This window comes from Sciurus vulgaris, assembly GCF_902686455.1.
Source record: "Sciurus vulgaris genome assembly, chromosome: 5".
Taxonomy (NCBI): domain Eukaryota; kingdom Metazoa; phylum Chordata; class Mammalia; order Rodentia; family Sciuridae; genus Sciurus; species Sciurus vulgaris.
Genome location: NC_136465.1, coordinates 54,887,932 through 54,906,426, shown reverse-complemented (window position 1 = coordinate 54,906,426; position 18,495 = coordinate 54,887,932). Strand labels below are relative to the sequence as shown.

At 39.4% G+C, this 18,495-nt stretch overlaps 1 protein-coding gene across 12 annotated transcripts in view; it reads left to right on the top strand.

Moving 5' to 3' along the window:
- Nucleotides 1-18,495, top strand: part of TACC1 (transforming acidic coiled-coil containing protein 1) — a 113,056-nt gene that overhangs the window by 9,983 nt on the left and 84,578 nt on the right. For 2 of the 12 annotated variants that reach the window (XM_079142150.1, XM_079142149.1), the window contains exon 1: nucleotides 17,211-17,378. The exons of 9 other annotated variants lie outside the window; for them this stretch is intronic. In XM_079142150.1, the coding sequence (XP_078998276.1) occupies nucleotides 17,302-17,378 (77 nt within the window). In that variant the 5' untranslated portion in view covers nucleotides 17,211-17,301. Of the gene's footprint in view, nucleotides 1-17,210; nucleotides 17,379-18,495 lie in introns of those variants that run through there. One more of the 12 variants, XM_079142144.1, reaches the window with a different exon arrangement.

The window sequence follows — 18,495 nt, the reverse complement described above, 5'->3', positions numbered from 1 at the left end:
AAGGAGTGGAAAGTTAAGCACTGCCTCATTGAGGGGGAGTTCATACATAAATTATTTAGAATTCCTTCATGGTAGAATTAGCTCATCTTTTCATTTACTTATGTTTAACTGTTTATTTATATTAGTAGGAACTCATGTACTTGATAACCCAGGTCTTGGCCATTGGGGGTTCTTTCATTTGACTTCTGTGTCCCTTTACAATACTCCTATCATTTGGGGACTTGGTATTTGTCTCTTGAGCACTTTTTTTTTTAACTACAAGATGCACCTACCACTACAAGATGTTCCAGATTTATTTTACATATTTCCTGCCCCAGTCTTAGATTCAGCTATTTCTTCAAGTAACCCTTGTTCCTATTTTTATTTTTTTGAGAATGATATTAAAAACCAAGATCTCAGTATTGGATGAGCTTGGTGATATTAGGGTGTCAGTACCCTTTCAGCTGATAGAACAAGGAGATTATGCATGTGCTAATCTGAGAATAAACACACATTTTAAAATGTTTCTGTGCATAACCAACTGTATCTATATTAAGTTAAACATGAATTCATACTGATGCTTCCAACTCTAATTCATTACCACAAGGATCATTCTAGACACCCCCTTTCTTATCTGTAATTTTCCACTCCACAATGAGAATCTGGACTCTCACCACCTGCTATCCATTTACTTACTACATGTGTAGTGTAGTGGTATTAGAATTGTTAACATGGACCCCCACAGGAAACAACTTTGTCAACTAGATTACAGTGCTTATGTGCAGTTTCTTTAGCCTTTATCTTAACAGACTCCACTCATTTCCAGAGTTACTTAGGTTGGCATCTCTCCCCACCCCACCTTCTTCAGTGAAAAATTTTCACAAATTTGTAATACAATTAGGTTTTTTTTAAAATCACAATCTGTATTCCATTCTGGGATCCTCTGATCCCCCAAATTATTTTTCTTTAATTTGCATACATTAAGGTTCACTCTTTGGCCTTAAAGTTCTATGCATGTTGACAAATGCATAATGGCATGTTTCCACCATTAGATTTTCTTATAGAATACTGACATATTCACAAAAAATCCCCCGTACTTTCATTATTAAGACTTTTTGAGAAGTGACACCTAGAAAAAGGAAAAAAAAAAAAAAAAAAAAAGGAAATACATACAGCCTGCTTTCCATCATGGGGGCAAAATACCTGAGGTAAGTCAACTTAGAAGGGAGAAAGATTTATCTTAGCTCGTGGTTTCAGAAGTTTCAGTACATGATCACTGGTCTGTTGCTCTTGGACCTGTGGAGTGGCAATATATCATAGATGCAGTATAGGGTAGAGGAGGCTGTTCACCTTATGATCACTGGGGGGGAAATATTAGAAGAGGAGGGGCTGGGCTTCCAATATCCCCTTCAAGGGCATGCCCTCAAACACCTAACTTCCTTCCACTAGCCCCACCTTTTTTTTTTTTTTTAAGTGGTGCTGGGAATTGAACCTAGGGCTTTGTAGAAGCTAGTAAGTGCTCTACCACCAAGGCACACCCCCCAGCCTTTAGCTCCACCTCTTGAAGGTTCCACCACCTGTGAGTGGCACCACAGACTGGGGACCAAATTTTCCACATGTGAGCCTTTAGGGGAAATTTCAGGTCCAAACTGTAATAGGAGAGAAAGCAAGATTGGGCAGGAGAGCCTTCAGGCTATGGTGCAGGTCTTACAGGATCTCTCAGGCCCTGTGGAGCTCTAAAGCAAAGGTCACCTCTTAGAGGAACCCATGTGAGGCAGAAATGACTGGGTCTTTATACTACCACCTTACTTGGCTGTTGGCTGGGGACTGCCAAAGAGACTGATCTTAACTCAAAAGCTGAGACACCCTGAGGCATTAACAGCTAGAGATACCAGCTAACCACATTCTTTGAGGCTGAATTGCTAAATCCTTTGTTGGAGAGGGATCTGAGTGCTGTGCTTGTGTTACCCAGAGATATTTTTGTTTTTTCCAAGAAGAGGTTGGCCGACCACTGGCCAGTAACCTTGTGCAGAGGATTCCCACCTTGGGTGGACTTTGGGACCACATGATCCCATTAGCCCTTTTAGCTCTTGGGTTCCATGGCTGTCCTTCAGCCTGCTTTGATCCACTTATTCTGTTTCTCACAGCATTTTGCTTAAGCACCTGTTTTCCTTCTTGCACTGACCATCTTGTGCCCTGCTGTACAGTAGCAGTAGGATCAGAATGCCTCCACTGAGTCTGGCTCTCACTTCTGCTGCCCACACCTGCTTTAGATCCCAAATACTTAAGAAAATGGTTACAGTATCTAAGCAATATGGATCAAAGTGTTGAACAGAAATAAAAAGTATATGGCTATGGGCAAGAAAATGAAAAATTCAAAGCTGTGACTACATAAACCAAATCCCTGTCTGAAGTATCCCCTCCCTGGAACATGGAAAAAGCAAAAACAACAGCACTCCCTACTGATCTATGGTTGAACCTCACCTAGAGGGCAAAGTATGATGTTTTTATTTCATTTTCACTCCTATGCTTATAGCAGCCTGTGGATTCTAATTGGCAGGTGCAGTCATTCCAGTGCAGTTCTTGTTTGTCTCTTAGGAAGATGGAAAACTTTCAGGCTTCCTAAAGAAGGAGTGACTCCGATGTTTTGTTCTACCTGTGCTTATTCTTCCTTTTATTTAACCTGCTTTAGGGTAAAAATCTGGCATTACAGCTTTTTCTTATAACTTGGTGGCTCTCTTGCTCTTAAATGTCCTAAGATAAATAATTTAGGTCTCTACGTGACCTCTAAAGACAGTTTTAAACTTTGTCTCTATTTAGAGACTTCCTTTGAACATTTACTTGTTTTGTGGCATTTTGAAGCTCCCTAGATTCTGTTTTTCTCAGCCAGAGAACAGTAGCATTTTTAAAAGGTATTCTTGGTGCTCTTTTTATATAATGAGCCATGCATAGTGATTTTAATTCCAAAAGCTTACAAAATTAAAGAGTTTTCTTGAACCCAGGCCCTCAGGAGTCTTGTCAACCTTCTGTTTTTTTTCTGTCTGCTCTGTTATTTCTCAGTGGGATGACTGAGCGAAAACCTGCCAAGTTAGTGAACAGAAACCAAGTCTTAGTGGATGAACTTCCCTGACTCTTCTGCCCCTAGGAACCAGACAAATGGAGTTGCAATCTGAATTTAAATATCTAAAGATTGCTGTAGGTCACTACTGTAAAATGAGATGAGATCCAAATAAGTATTAAGAGTTAATATTCCAAGAAGGCACTTATGGCAACTTTGAGTCCAGGATGTTTGAATTATGGGCAGATTTTGTCTCTGAAAATAATACTGGGGCACCAAAAAAAAAAAAAAAAAAAAAAAAAAACACAAAAGGCATACTGTCCCTGAACCACTATGAAGGAACAGAAATGACAAGTAAATGAAATTAAAAACAAAAACAAAGGGAGCCTTAAAGAATTGCTTTCATTCCTCCCCCTGAGAATACAGACTGAAAGTGTATACTTGGCAGCTGTTTCTGCCATAGGAGAGCAGGGTCATCAGTCCCCAGAGCCAGCTCTCTTCTGCAAACTGCCAACTTATTTATCATAGGTGACAGTTGCAGCACCTTGGAAAGGAGGAACAAAGGCAATCTTTCTTTCCCTCCTGGTCTCCCCCCTCCCCCTCCCTCCCTCCCTCCCTCCCTCCCTCCCTCTCTCTCTCTCTCTCTCTCTCTCTCTCTCTCTCTCTCTCTCTCTCTCTCTCTCTCTTTCTCTCTTTCTCTCTTTCTCTCTTTCTCTCTCTCTCCAGAAGTTGGCTTTGCTGGGCACAAAGTATTAGAGAACAGTTCTACAGAGAGTAGCTAGTAATAAAATGTTAGAAGGATTTCTGAGAATTAGCCTTAGGAAGAATTCATTTGGCTGGAAACTTACCTTGCAAGTAAGCTTGTGACTTTCACCTGACTTCATTTTCTTCCAGTGCCAAGGATTCCAAGGCCAGAAAAAAAGGCCCTGGTCTTGGCTGCTGTCAAATTCACTCTTCAGAGTTAAATGAGAACAAATTTAAAGGCATATCGCCAAAGGCAATTCCTCTCTTTGATGCTGAGTATAGATGGGATAGCTCTTAAGTAAAAAGTTTTATTTTCTAATGGCAATAACAGATGTAACATCTTTATGTTTCAATTAAGTGTGAATGAAGGAAATGATGATTGAGAAAAGGTTAAAGAACTGGATGACTTGAGGAAATCTGAGTCCTGGTTCTGGCTTTGCCACTGTTTTTGTAACCTTGGGCAAATCCCAGCCTCCTACTCTATCAGAGCCTCTGTGTACTTATGTTAATGTAAGAAGGTGGAACAAGATGGAGCTTGGTGACCTGTGAGGACCTTTTGGGCTCTGTTCTCTGACTCAGTTTCTTAGTTTTGATTTTTTTTTTTTTATTAAGGCATTTTCAAAATAATTGAGGTGAAGTTGGGTATAGATTTGTGAGAGTGGCATCCTGAGGTTGAAAGCAGGACCCAGACAACTCTCTCACCTAATCTAGCACTTTTGCAAACTTGAATCCAGATGTCAGGTAGGTATTAAGTATATTAGTGAGTGGAAACGACGTCTGAGTGGATGACATGAAGTATATTTTTTGAGTGAATGAATACCTCAGGACAGCCTTGAGGGAGAAGAGAATGGAACATTCTGTCAGAGGAATTTTATTTGGGATAAGGGATAGGTTTGCTTGGCAATGATGGCTGGGGTGGCTTTATGAACACTTTCAGCTGGAACTGAACATTAATCCTGGGAAGTATTAGGGTTCAAGCTCATTTCCTCAGTGCTGTCTATCTGTAGAGTAGGGTACAATGATTGAAGTCCAGGATGCTAAGTAACACAGTTCTCCCAGGTTCTGCTGGTTTGCCTGCAAAATAATTGAACTTTTTTTCCCCTCCCCTATTGAATTGATTAGAGTATTAATTAAGAGTTGATTTGGCCGAATATTACAGAATATCAAAATAATAATGGCTAAACAATATGTAAGTTTATTTTTTCTTTCTCTATAAAGGAAAGTTGTAGCTGGGCAATCGAGAGCAGGCTCAGCATCTCTTTTAGCATCAGGAATTCCGGCTTCTTAAACCTTAGCACATGGCTACTAATTCAAGATTAATCATGGCTACTTGAATTCAGCTGTACCATCAGCATTCCAGCCAGTAGGAAAAAGAAAGAACCAAAAAAAGGGTTCACCTCTCCTTTCTTCATTAACAATCCATCCTGGAAATTGAACTTGACACTTCTATTTGCATCCCATTGATTGAAACTTAGTAACATGACTACCTGTATATAATGAAGACTGGGAAATGAAGCTTTTGTTCAGAATAATTTTTGCCTAGTTTAAAAATCAGGATTGTTTGTGTTTGTTGTTCGATTTACTAAGAGAAAGTAGAACAGATATTAGGAAATGGTAATCTCTGTCACCTCGAGAGATGCCAGACTTGGTTCCAGTTATGCAATGATGCTCCCATTGCCCAACTCCTTTGGTCCTTATCTTTAGAAATTGCCTTCAAGACCAATAGCAAATTATCACTAGTATTCTTGAATTTTTGAAAGCAGTTCCAGGTCATTCAGGGCAACTGTGATGAGTAAGCTGGGATATAAATCTGAACATTACCCTTTCATAAGAATAATATAGTATGGGCTTTTGCTTTAGTATGTAACAGACTATTCTGGATATTATGACCACTCCTGCAGAAAATAACTCCAAAAATTGGACATATTATGGAAGGTAACTACCTGAAGGCACTGCAGAGGGGACAGAAGTAGATAGCCTCCAGTGTTGTATGTCTATTTGGAGAACAGGAGATGAAAAGACAAATCAGCAGGTGTGGTCTGCACATTGGCTGTATATTTTGAGGAATGAGACACATGAAGCCAGGAATTCATGAATGCTTAAAAGAAAGTGGGATTATCAAGAAAGAAAGAGTCAAAGAGAGGATCCCCAAACCAAATCCAAGAAACAGAGTTTTTAGTTCAAGTCCAAGAACATTAATTGCTAACACCAGGTGAAAACAAGACTTATAGAAGGAAAACAGAATCTGGAATCTCTACAACTTATCATTCACAATGTCTAAGATTCAAGCCCAAATTACCTCACACATAAAGTATAGAGAAAATGGAACATGTCCTTAAAAGAAAAGTCAATCAAATCTGACCTGGACATGAACAAGTCATTGGAATTTAAAAGGAAAATGTTTAAAAGTGGTTTTGTAATTTTAAAAGGTTTTATTATCTGTCCTCAGTGAAAAAGAAATTCAGGGGAAAAGCTTGTTTTGGATGAATCAAAAGCTCTGCAAAGAAATCGGAAATTTCATGAGAAATAGATGCAACAAAAAACGACCAAGTGGAAGTCCTTTGTTGTTAATGTTTTCTTTATGCTTTGAAGATTTATTTATGTCTGTTTGACCTCGATGTGCCTTGGAGTGGACTTCATGCTTATTCTGCTTTGTGTTTGTTTAGTATCTTGAATCTGAAAATTTCTAACTTGCATTCCTTTTAGGAAGTGTTTGAATATTATTAATTAAATTTTTTTAAAATTTCCTTTTCCTCCCTTCTTCTGAGATTCTAATTATATGTGTGTTGGACTATTTGACAAGTTCCTGAGATTTTTTTTTTCATATTATTTTCAATCTTGTTCTTCTCTGTTACTCATTTTGAGTCATTTTGATTGATTTATCCTAAAGTTTGCTTACTCTTTCCCTTAACATTTCCATTTGGCTGTCAACTCCATCTGATGAGTTTTCTATTTAAGAAATTGCACTTTTCCGACTGGGGCTATTGCTTAGTGGCAGAGTGCTTGGCTAGCATGTATGAGTCATTGGGTTCAATCCTTATCACCACACAAAAAATAAACAAATAAAGGCATTCTCTCCATCTACAACTACAAAAAATTTTTTTAAAAAGAAATTTTACTTTTCCTTATGTAGAATTTACATAAGGAAGCACATTATCAATTAGAAGTGGGCTACAAAAATTTAAGGATGTAGGTCAGCAACTAAACATGATGCAAAGATTCAGCTAAAAGGCAGCAGGAAAATTAAAACAATAATTTCTAAAATTTAAATTAATTTTTTTAAAATGGGGAGCAAAAATGGAGAAATATCTTAGAGGAAAAAATATAAAACTATAAATTAAATGACAGACCTGCATCCATTCATATCAACAACTAAATTAAATGTTAATGAGCTAAGTACTCCAATTAAAAAGACTGAGATTGATGATTTTTTTAGAGGTTTTGTTTTGTTTCTGCCGTGCTGGGGGTAGAACCCACTGCCTCGTGCATGTTACGTAGGTTCTCTACCACTGAGCCACATCCCCAGTTCCTGATGATGGCTGTTTAAAATGAGCAAAAGAACAAATATTATACCACATCAAAGAAGATATACAGATGCTGATTGAATTTATGAAAAGACATTATCAAAATGGAGTCTACTGTCATATGTAATTGAGAAGAACCAATAAAAAAACGGAAAAAATATTTAATATGGTATATCATTAAGGAATTAAAAATTAAAACAGCACAAAGATACCATTACACATCTATTAAAATGGGCACAATTCAAAACCCTAACAATGCTATATGCTGGTGATGTCGTGGAGCAACAGGAACTCACTGCTAGTGGTTTTGGAAGAAAGTTTTGGCAGTTTCTAGCAAAACTGAACATACTCTTACCCTACCATCCAGCAGTCTCACTTCTTGATATTTACCCAAATGAGCTAAAAACTTATGCCCACACAAAACTTATACTGAAATGTTTATAGAAGCCTTATTCACAACTGCCAAAACTTGGAAGCAATCAAGATGCTTTGATAAAGGCAAAACTATGTAGATGATAAAAAGATCAGTGATTGCTAAGGAGTTAATGGAAAGGGAAGAATGAACAGGGGAAGGAAGCAGGGAAGATTTTTAGAGGAGTGAAACTACTCTGTTTGACACTACAATAGTGGACACATGTCAATATACATTTGGCTTAATTCATAGAAGGTACAATAGCAAGAACAAACTCTAAACTATGGCCTTTGGGTGATAATAAAACATCATTGTAGGTTCACTGATTGTAACAAATACATCAGTGTGGTGGTGGGGGGATGTTAATAGTGTAGAGGCTGTGTATGGAGGAGGGGAGATTCACAGGTGTGTGGGAACTCTGTCCTTTCACCTCAATTTAGCTATGAACCTTCAATTGCTCTAAAAAATGGTCTATCTAAAAAAAACTATATAAGCTATCTATAAAACAGCATTTTAAATAGAATGACACAAAGAGGTTAAAAATGGATAGAAAAAGACACATCACATAAATAGTAAGCACAGGAAGACTGGAGTGGCTATATTAATATTAAAGAAAATAGATTTCTAAACAAAAAAAATCACCAAAGATAAAGAAAGGCACTTCAGAGTGATAAAAGAACTGATCAAGCAAGATGACATAAAAGTCGCAAATTTGTCTGTCCCTAGTAAACAGCCTTAAAATGTATGAAGCAAAAATTGATAGAATTAAAGGAAGAAAAAGGCAAATTGGATATTTTAATCAGTTGGAGATTTATTGCCTCTCAAAAGTTGAGAGAATAACCAAAGAATCAGCAAACAAAGAAACTCTGAACAACATGATTAACTCCCTTGACCTAATTGATATTTATAGGACATTTCATCCAGGAATAGGAAAACATACCTTCCTCTCAGGACACATGGATAGGACATTTTCTGGATTAAAAAAAAAAAATCAATGAATTTTAAAAAGTTGAAATAAAATTGTTCTCTGAGTACAATGTAATTAAATTAAAAACCAAGAACAATACTGCAAGTATTTGGAAACTAAAGAACACACTTTAAAGTGTTCCTTGGTTGAAGAAAAAAAAATCACAAGAGAGATGGAAAATGTTTTGCACTGAATGATAATAAAATACAACATATCAAAATTTGTGGGACATAACTAATATAGCACTCAGAGGGAAATTTCTAGTTTTAAGTGCCTTTAAGGGGGAGTAAAAAGGGTCTCAAATAACTTAGCTACATTTTGTTTTTCATTTGTTAATATTTTTTATTTGTTCTAATTATACATGACAGTAGAATGCATTTGTACATTTTGATGTCATAAATGGAGTATAATTTCTCATTTTTCTGATTATACATATTGTAGGATCACTTCACTCATGCAGCTGTACAAGAGGTAACAATGTCTGTTTCACTCTACTATCCTTCCTACCCCCATACCCTTTCCCCTCCCTTCACTCTCCTCTACCTAATCTAATAACTTACCTAAATTTTTACCTTTATTTACTTATTTTTTGGTACTATGGATTGAATCCAGGGGTGCTTAACCACTGAGCCAGATCCCCAGCCCTTTTTATTTGGAGACAGGTTCTTGCTAAATTGCTTTGGACCTCGCTAAGTGGCTGAATCTGCCCTCAAACGTGGAATTCTCTCTGCCTCAGCCTCCTGAGTCGCTGGGATTACAGGCATATGCCACACTGCATCTGGCTTAAACTTACCTTTAAAATCTAGGAAAAAAAAAGAGCAAATTAAGCCCCAAACAAAAGAAAAGAAATAATAAATGCAGAAATCAATGAAATAAAAAACAAAAGGAGTTAGAAAATAAATCAGTAAAACCAAAAGTTGGTCCTTTGGAAAAAATAATAAAATTAACAAGTTTCAAGCATGAATGACAGAGAAAGAGAGGGAGAGAAAAACAAAATTTCCAGTATCAAGAATGAAAAAAGAGGGTTGGGGTTATAATTCAGCAGTAGAGTCTAGCATGTGCAACGCACTGGATTCCATCCTCAGCACCACATAAAAATAAATAAATAAAATAAAGGTATTTAAAAAATGAAAAAAGAGCTCTCCTTCCTAATGACCATGTCCTGAGCTGCTTTTCTATTCCACACTTTTGATAATAATATTCTGCCTCACCTCAGGCCTGCAACTATGGAATTAGCTGTCTATGGGCTGAGGCCCCCGAAACCATCAGCCAACCATTTACCCCTCTATGTTGTTCTTGTTGGGTATTTTGGTCACAGCCATGAGAAAGCTGACTAAAATAGTGGCAAATGAAGTTCATACTTCTATTTATGGGGTAAAGGAGATACACCTTAGTGGATAACAACGCTGGAACCAAAATTAGAAGTACCTGGCCAGAAACTCTACCAGCCCCTGATAAAAAAGATGTCCTGCAAAGAGAGAGTAACTTCATGAAGATACAGTTACCCAAGAGAAACTTTTCTACTTCTACCTCCTTACCTGGAATAATAAACATGGAGAGGGAGAGGTGGGGAGGGGATGAGGAGAAGGAGAGGAAGAGGGAGAAAGAGATGAAACAAGGACTTTAGAGTGTGACATTCCTGTGTCTGAATTTGGGCTCTGCTACTTACAACCTGTTTAGTTTCAGAACTTAAGTTTTCAAGGCATTCAAGGCATTAATTCAGTGAAGAGATTCAGTGAAGATGGGAAATCTCTGCCTGACCTACACAAAGAGGGAAAAACAGATGAAGGAAAGAGGAAAAGGTGCCAAGCTTGAAGAAAGCAGAGTCCCACCAAATGATATAAGCTTCAGCATACACAAAATCTGGATCTGGCTCTCTTTGAATGGGCCTTTGCTGAAATGGATGGAAGTAACCAGGCATGTCCTGATACTTACCCTTATTTGCAAGCACTTGATGGATGTACAATTTTTTTTAAAAGCTTTAGTTAAAACTGCAAAAGACTGGACTTTACTTCAGTAGCCACATGTGGTTTTGTTTGTTTTTTGAAGAGATTTTTATGAAGGCCAGAAAGGGAGGGTACCTATAGCTAAGACTGCTAGCCATCTCAGAATCGGAGGACTCATCTTCCTGACGGCACAGCTGGACTCTATTTCCCACACTCCATTGCAGATCAATGTAATCACGTGAATGAATTCCAGCCAATGGAATGTGGACAGAAGCATTGTAAACCCTTTCCAGACCTCAGCCATTGAAAGCCTTCTCCACGTGAGCTGTCATCTTTTACCCTTCCAACAACTCAAAACACATTGCATAGTGACCTCGCGAACTACAGTGGAACAAGGCATAGCACCAAATGGAAAGAAGCCAGGTCCCTGACACACCCCTTGAAAGAAAACCAAATTTGAACACCCATTTCATTCCTCCAGTTATTGAGAAATAAACTTTTTATTATTAAACCACTGGAATTTAGAGGTTTATATACTACAACAGCTAACAATATCCTAATACTATTCTTATTAGTGGAAGAATACTTCTTTTAAATTATGCTATGCATAAATTTAATAAAATCCTACTTGCGTTCATATATATATGTACATATGAACAAAAGAGGAGGGAACACCACTATGATCCTTGAGATACTGAGAAAATAATGCTCCATTATTATTATGAACAACTTTATGTCATTAGTTGTGATTCACAGATGAAATGGAAAGACATACATTGTAAAGTTCATCCCCAAAAAAGATAGAAAGCTTGAGCAGCTCTGTATCAATTAAAGAAATTGAATTTATAATTAAAAATCATCTGAAAAAAGTTCCACGCTCACATGACTTCATTGGTGATTCTATCAATGTTTATGGGAGCAATAATACCAATCCTATAAAAACTGCTTAGAAAATAAAGGAGGAGGAAGTACTCTGCAACTCATTTTATGGTGCCACTATTCCAAAAACCAGATAAAGTTATTATTTTTTTTCCCCCAGTACTGGGGATTGAAACCAGGGGTGTTTTAGCATTGGGCTATATTCCCAGTTCTTTTTATTTTTTATTTTCAGACAGGCTCTCACTAAGTTGCTGAAGCTGGTCTCAAATTTATGATCCTTCTGCCTCGGCCTTCCAAATAGTTGGGATTATAGGCATGTGCCACTGTGCCCAGCCAGATAAAGACGTCATAATAAACAAACCAGAAAAGGACATTCTAAAATCAGATTAAGACAAGAAAACCATGAACCAATATCCTTCATGAATATAAATGCAAAAATCTTCAACAAAATATTAGCAAATTCAGCAGCATATTATAGAAGCATATTATAGATACACTAACAATCAAGTGGCAATGCAGGGTTGGTTTAACATCTGAAAATTAATCAATATAACTCAACAAATGGAAAGAATAAAGAAAAAGGACAATAAGACTATTTCAGTAGGTGAAGAAATAGCATGTGTCAAAGTTTGACATCTTTTTTTTTTTTTTTGGTATTGGACATTGAACCCAGGGGCATTTAACCACTGAGCTACATCGCCAACTTTTAAAATATTTTATTTAGAGACAGGGTCTCCCTAAGTTGCTTACAGCCTTGCTAAATTGCTGAGGATGGCCTTAGCCTCCTGAGCCTTTGGAATTACAGGCATGCACCACTGCACCTGGCTTGATATGTTTTTATCATTTAAAAAAAAACTCTTAGAAAATTAGGAATTTTTTTTTAAACTTCCTTAACTTGATTAAAAATATCTCTAAAATCTGACAACTAACATCATACTATAATGTGAAAGATCCAGTGATTTCTACCAAAGATCAGGAACAAGGCGAGGATGTTGACTTTCACTACTTTTATTTAACATTGTGCAGGAGTAAGGTATACATCGTAGAAAGGAATGATATTATATAGAAAAATCTTGAAGAACTTGCAAAAAATAGCTATTAGAGATAATAAATGGCTTTAGCAAAGTTGCAGGATACAATATGCAAATTATCAATTGGATCTTACAGTGTAGTAACTAACACTTAGAAAATAAATTTATAAAACAACTGCATTTATAATAGCATAAAACCATCACACGTTTAGCAAAAGGCGTGTAAGACCTATAGGCTGAAAACTTTAAAGTATTACAGGTTATGAAAGAAGATTGACATAGCGGGAATCTATTCATGAATTGTAAGTTTCTTTATTGTTCAGCTGGCAATCCCTCTTGAATTAATCAATAGATTCAATGCAATTTTGCTGAAAATTTCAATTTTTTTTAACTTGAGAAACATTTTAAATTTTATATGGGAAAACAAAGAACCTTGAATAGCCAAACTATTTTGAAAGAAAACAGTGTTGGAGCACTTACAACCTGATTTCAAGAACAATACCTGGCTCTGAAGGAATGAACTACTTTTATTCTTTGATCTATGAACTGTCATGTAAATAATTTCCATAGGAGCAGAGATGGTGCACCTCTGAGATAAGTACGTTGAAGGATAATACTTACTTGGCATGATTTGTAGAGGGAAAAATACATACTGAACATAAGCTTTGTAATTAATACAGAACTGGGTTTAAATACTGGATACACCATCTACCTCAGTTTCTTCATCTTAAGGTGGGTTGTACAGTACAAGGCTTAAGGCAATGTAGCATAGAGGCTGAGCCCTATGTTCCCCTGTGCAGCTAGCCTGCCTGGGTCTGAGTACCAGCTCTGCCATTGCCTAGCTATGTGGCCTTGGGTATGGTTAATCTTTATATGCTTCATTATACTCATTTGTAAATTGAGGATATTAAAAGTTCTTGCCTATAAGGTTGGTGAACAGTAAATGAGTTAATAAATCTAAAGCACTTAGAACAGAGTCTGGCACATAGAAAGTGCTCATTACGTGTTACCCACTGTTATTTTTTTTCTCAGTGTTATGGGACTTGAATGTGGTTCTTTTTTTTAATCACCAAGCACAGTCCCTAATATCCCATAAATGCTAGTTCCCATTCCTCTGTTGAGCATAAGTAGCATACTGGGGATAGGATTTGACACTGAAAAATGCATTTTGCAATCTCAGGACCAATCTGAGTTTTAATTTCTTAAATTTTCTTTCCTTACTATTTTTCAGTGTTTAAAAAGTACCTTATTTGTAGAACAATAATGCACAAATCAAGAACCCTAACACTGGATATTAAATACAACACTTCTCCTAGATTCTGCTATAGCCATGTGCCCATTCTGGGTCCTAGCTGGTCACCATGCAGCTTGCTCACTCAGAGACTGTAAAATGAGGGCTGCCTTCCTCTCCTCTTCTTCTCCTTCCTCTGTCATGATTAGGCAGAAATTGCCGCACACCAAAAAAATAAAAGGCTTGATTTTTCTCTTTGTTCTACATGAAATGCAATATAAAGTATACTACAGCTGTTAGCTTCATGCTGCCACTTACAGGAGAACCCCTCAGCCATGTGACTGGTTCTGAGTCCCAAAAGTCGTGTTATATTTTCAGTCTTTGGGGACAGACGACAGCGGGGCTGCTCAAACTCCCAGTTGGCCTCTAAGTACATGACTGAATTCAGAGACGTTTCCATTTATCATACATTTCCTCAGAGCAGAAATCGTGATTGTATGGTAATGATTCTGTATCTTTAAGGATGCTGATATTTTGGGGATTTATTTATTCATGCTGTACTGGAGATTGAACTCAGGGACACTCTACCACTGAGCCACATCCCCAGTTCTTTTTATATTTTATTTTGACACAGTGTCTTGCTAAGTGACCCAGGCTGGCCTGGAACTTGAGATCCTCCTGCTCCAGTCTCTTGAGTCACTGGAATTACAGATATGCATCACCACACCTGGCTTGGGTTTTTTTTTTTTTTTTTTTTTTTTAATTGAAATGTAAAAATAAGAGGTCTTTAAACCAAGGGACATTAAGCAGAAAGATTTCAGATACCCCATAATCTATTCCTTTGTTGAAGATCTATAGCCAGCATCTGAGACGGAGAAACATCTGGATCTTGGTTCTTCTTCCACATGGACAAATCATTATATGTTGGGGAAAAGAGGGTAGTCTGGGGATCTCAGGTCTGTCTTGGACATTTTTTCTGAAAAACCCTCTTAAGTTTACTTCCCAAAGACAAGACTTCCCCTTCACTGTCTTCCCTCCCATGAGTCTGAAGTCCCAACTGTCCCAATAGCCACAGCACAAGAAAACAACATAAAGTAAAATTAGTCAAACTGGTTGAAAGTGTTGGGCCCCATATAGATAATCTTTCACATTTTGTATAACACTTTTCCCCTTGTCTCAGTTTCTCTGCAACACAAGAGGTTGTGGGTTTTTTTTGTTTGTTTGTTTGTTTGTTTGTTGTTTGTTTTGGTTTTGCAGTGCTGGAGTTTAAACCCAGGGGGGGTGCCTGTGCTAGGTAACTATTCTACCATTAAGCCACTTGCCCAGCCCTCTCGTTTTTTTTGAAACCATTTTAGTGGCACTACCCTGTGCCTTTCTGCTATAAGAGGAATAAAAACTTTGGACAGCCCATCTTGACTACTCAGGGAAAGAAACTTTCCCATTCCTGGCCTCCTCTCTTGCTGTTCCCCCACCTATTTTCTCTTGAAAAGACCCATTGAGAAAAAAGAGCTTTCCCACTAGGAGAGAATTCCCTCTGGAAGGGAACCAGAACTCTGACAGGGCTATCAATGAATTATCAATGGTGCTTTAATCACAGTGCCATAAAGAATTTGAACTTTTTAAAAAATGATGATCCACTAGGAGTCAATTTCTTTTTAGTTATTTGAAATCCTTCCTACAAAGATCTCAATTCCAGTCTCATTTTGCTTTTACTATTTATTTTCCCACCCCCAAAATACACATATGTCTTCAGTGTGGACATTGGGAGCTCTCTGGCTAGCAGAGTGATGATAATAAATAAACAGGTAGTCAAAATTTGACACACAAAGGAGAGATCTGCTGTAAGTATTACAAATTTTCTGGAAAATTTAAATATATATATACACACACACACACATATATACAAATATATATATACACACATATTTACATATATATATCTTTATTCTCCTATAGTTTCCAATGAAAAATAAAGTTAACACTGAATACAATTCTATGTGCTTAGCCATTACTTCATTAATCAATAATGTATGTAAATCCTGAGACAAACACTAAGCTAGGACAGAGATAAGAAAGCTGTCCTGTCATTTAAAAACTTATATTCCACTCACATTCTGCAAGGTGGCACAGGCCTTCTGGCAGTTGGGAGGCTGAAGCAGGAGGATTGCAAGTCTGAGGCCAGCCTGGGCAATTTAGGAAACCTCCCTTGAAAAGGCTGTTGAGGGATGGGGGCTGGGAATGTAGCTCGGTGGTGAAGCGCCCCTGGGTTCAATCCTCAGTACCAGGGTGGAGGTGCGGGAAACATATTAAAGGTGGCGTGCATTGTGGTTCCAGCTACTGCAAAGGCTGAGGCCAGAAGAATGCTTTAGCTCACTGTTCAAGATCAGCATGGGCAATGGAGTGATACCCTGTCTCAAAACAACAAAATTAATTCCCTGTCTTCCTGGGGTTTACCTCTAGTGAGCGAGACAAGCTATAACAAGACAGAACTAATATCAGGATGCAGAATGGTGTTATAGACAGGAGGTTTGAGAAGGGTCTGGATGAACAGGTGTTATCAGTAAAGGACATTCTAGTCTGTTCCATAAAATCCTGCTTGGGGTGAGGACAGATGGCTGAAGAGGAGGGAGGTCGGAGGCAGGAATGGGTGAGAATGCGGGAGCTCTTTAGGTGTAACTGGACCACAAATGAAATGGGAGGGATAGGAGCACTTCCCCCAAAAAAAGTGTGGAAGAGAATTCATTCGTGGTTTTAAGAGCCAAAAGGGGCATTCGGAGGTAAAAGTAACAATACTTTATTTTACGGATGAAGAAAACAAGACTCAGAGGGTGAAATAATTCGTTCCAAGCCATACAGCTAGTGTGTGGAGCAGCGGAGGGCAGAACTAGGATGAACGCAGTTTCCTGTACAACTCAGGCTAGGCCTGATCCTGCCCTTTGAGAGCGCAGCGGTTTGGAGCTGGAAGGCCACGTCCCTTTGAAAAACTGCTTGGGGCTCCTGACCCCGGCCCACACCGCCCCCTACTGGTACTTTTCTGAATAGCGGCCCCATGGGGCCTCTTCCCGCTGCCTCCCTTCTAGCCCCAGCTGAGCTGGCCCAAGAGCGCGACGTGGTTCCATTGGGAGCCAGGAGGCACTAAGGCCTCCGGCCCACGCCACCTGTTGCCCTCTGCAGCCGAGGGGTTCCTTCGCTTGGAGATAGGGAGACAGGGCGCCTGTTGCCTGAGGCCCTCCAGTAGCCGCGCGCCTACCCGGCGAGTCCTGGGCGCTCAGCATCTCCTGGCAGTGCTCGCTAGGCGTCGGGGTCGCAGAGCAGGCCCGGCCCTGCAACTGGCGGAGAAGTTGGCAGCAGCCTCCATTCCCCGGCTTTCGCGGTGGCCCGGACCCTGAGGCAGGGCTACCCCCACCTCCCGCCCACCCCTACGGCCCCACCCTTCCTCCTCCGCCCCGCCGCCTCCCCGGCGGAGGTCCGCGCAGAGCCCGAGCGCCGCGGAGCACCGGGGGCGCAGCTGGAGCGCCAAGTTCCGCGTCATGGGAGGCTCCCACTCTCAGACCCCGAGGGGCCAGGAACCCACCGGGGAGAGGCCCCCGAGACCCAGAGAGGCCGCGTGAGTCCCAGAGCCCTTTTCTAGGGCCACCCTTTGGGGGTTGCGTGCCAGCCCGGGATGGAAGCGCACGGTGCTTGTAGCCGAAGGGTTGGGAAGGTGGGGTTCCCGCCCATGGCAGCGGGGACGCGAGCTGTCAGGTTTTGGCTTGCTGGGACGTTTCGCTCAAGCCTTATTCCGACGGACCTGGGTGGCACCTGGCCGGGGACACCCCCCAAGGACCCACTGCAGCAAAATCATGCCCAGGCCGAACAGCTGTGCTGCCCCATTCACGCTGTGTGGACGAAAAAGGGGATCCCGCGTTTATCTAGACCCGTGCAGGCAGGAAAACACACGTGCCCTAAAGGGCTCTGAAACTTTCGCAAAGACAGAGCTAATTGCAGGGAGGTGAGATACTAGAAAGGGATTCAAGTCTTAAAGATAAAACTCGGTTCACATTGGCCTTTGGGGTCCTGGAATTTTGATACAGTTCTCGCTGCTTCCAAGAACTCCCTCTCTTGTTTGCTCCGAGAGCTTCATGATGATCTCAGAAAAAGGGCTGCATTGTAGCAGCAGCAATTAGGCTTTTGTTCTGGGACGGCAACAATTGGGGACACCAAGTACTGTAATGCAAGCCGTGAGGGGAAATTTTTAGAGAACTTGATTTAGAGCAAGTCCCACGATTTGAAAGATGGCCATACATCTCCACAGAAAGGGGATTAGTTGGTAACCGTTTATGAATTCAGTTTTTAAATATTTAATTAAAAATTTTTTAGAATGCATATGTGTATTGGAGGTGAGGCAGTACCAAGGAATTTATACTCTTTAATTCGGCAAGTGTCAAAGCTATTTAGTTTGAGAAAGATACACTTACCCATCATGTAGGCAGACTGGGCCATGGGAGGGCTTTTCAATCAACTTTTCAATGTAAAATAGCTTCCCTGATATCCAATGCTAGAAGTGTTGTTTGTACCTCCTAATATTTGCATATGATCCCAAATCTAAACTTAGCTCAGGCAGCTTATTAATGATAAAGGTAGCTGAGATTTATTGAACATGTTGAAAGTGCAAAAATGCTTCTAAATCCTCTGATATTTAGTCCCCAACATCACTGCCTTAGTTTCTAGTATTGTCATCATTT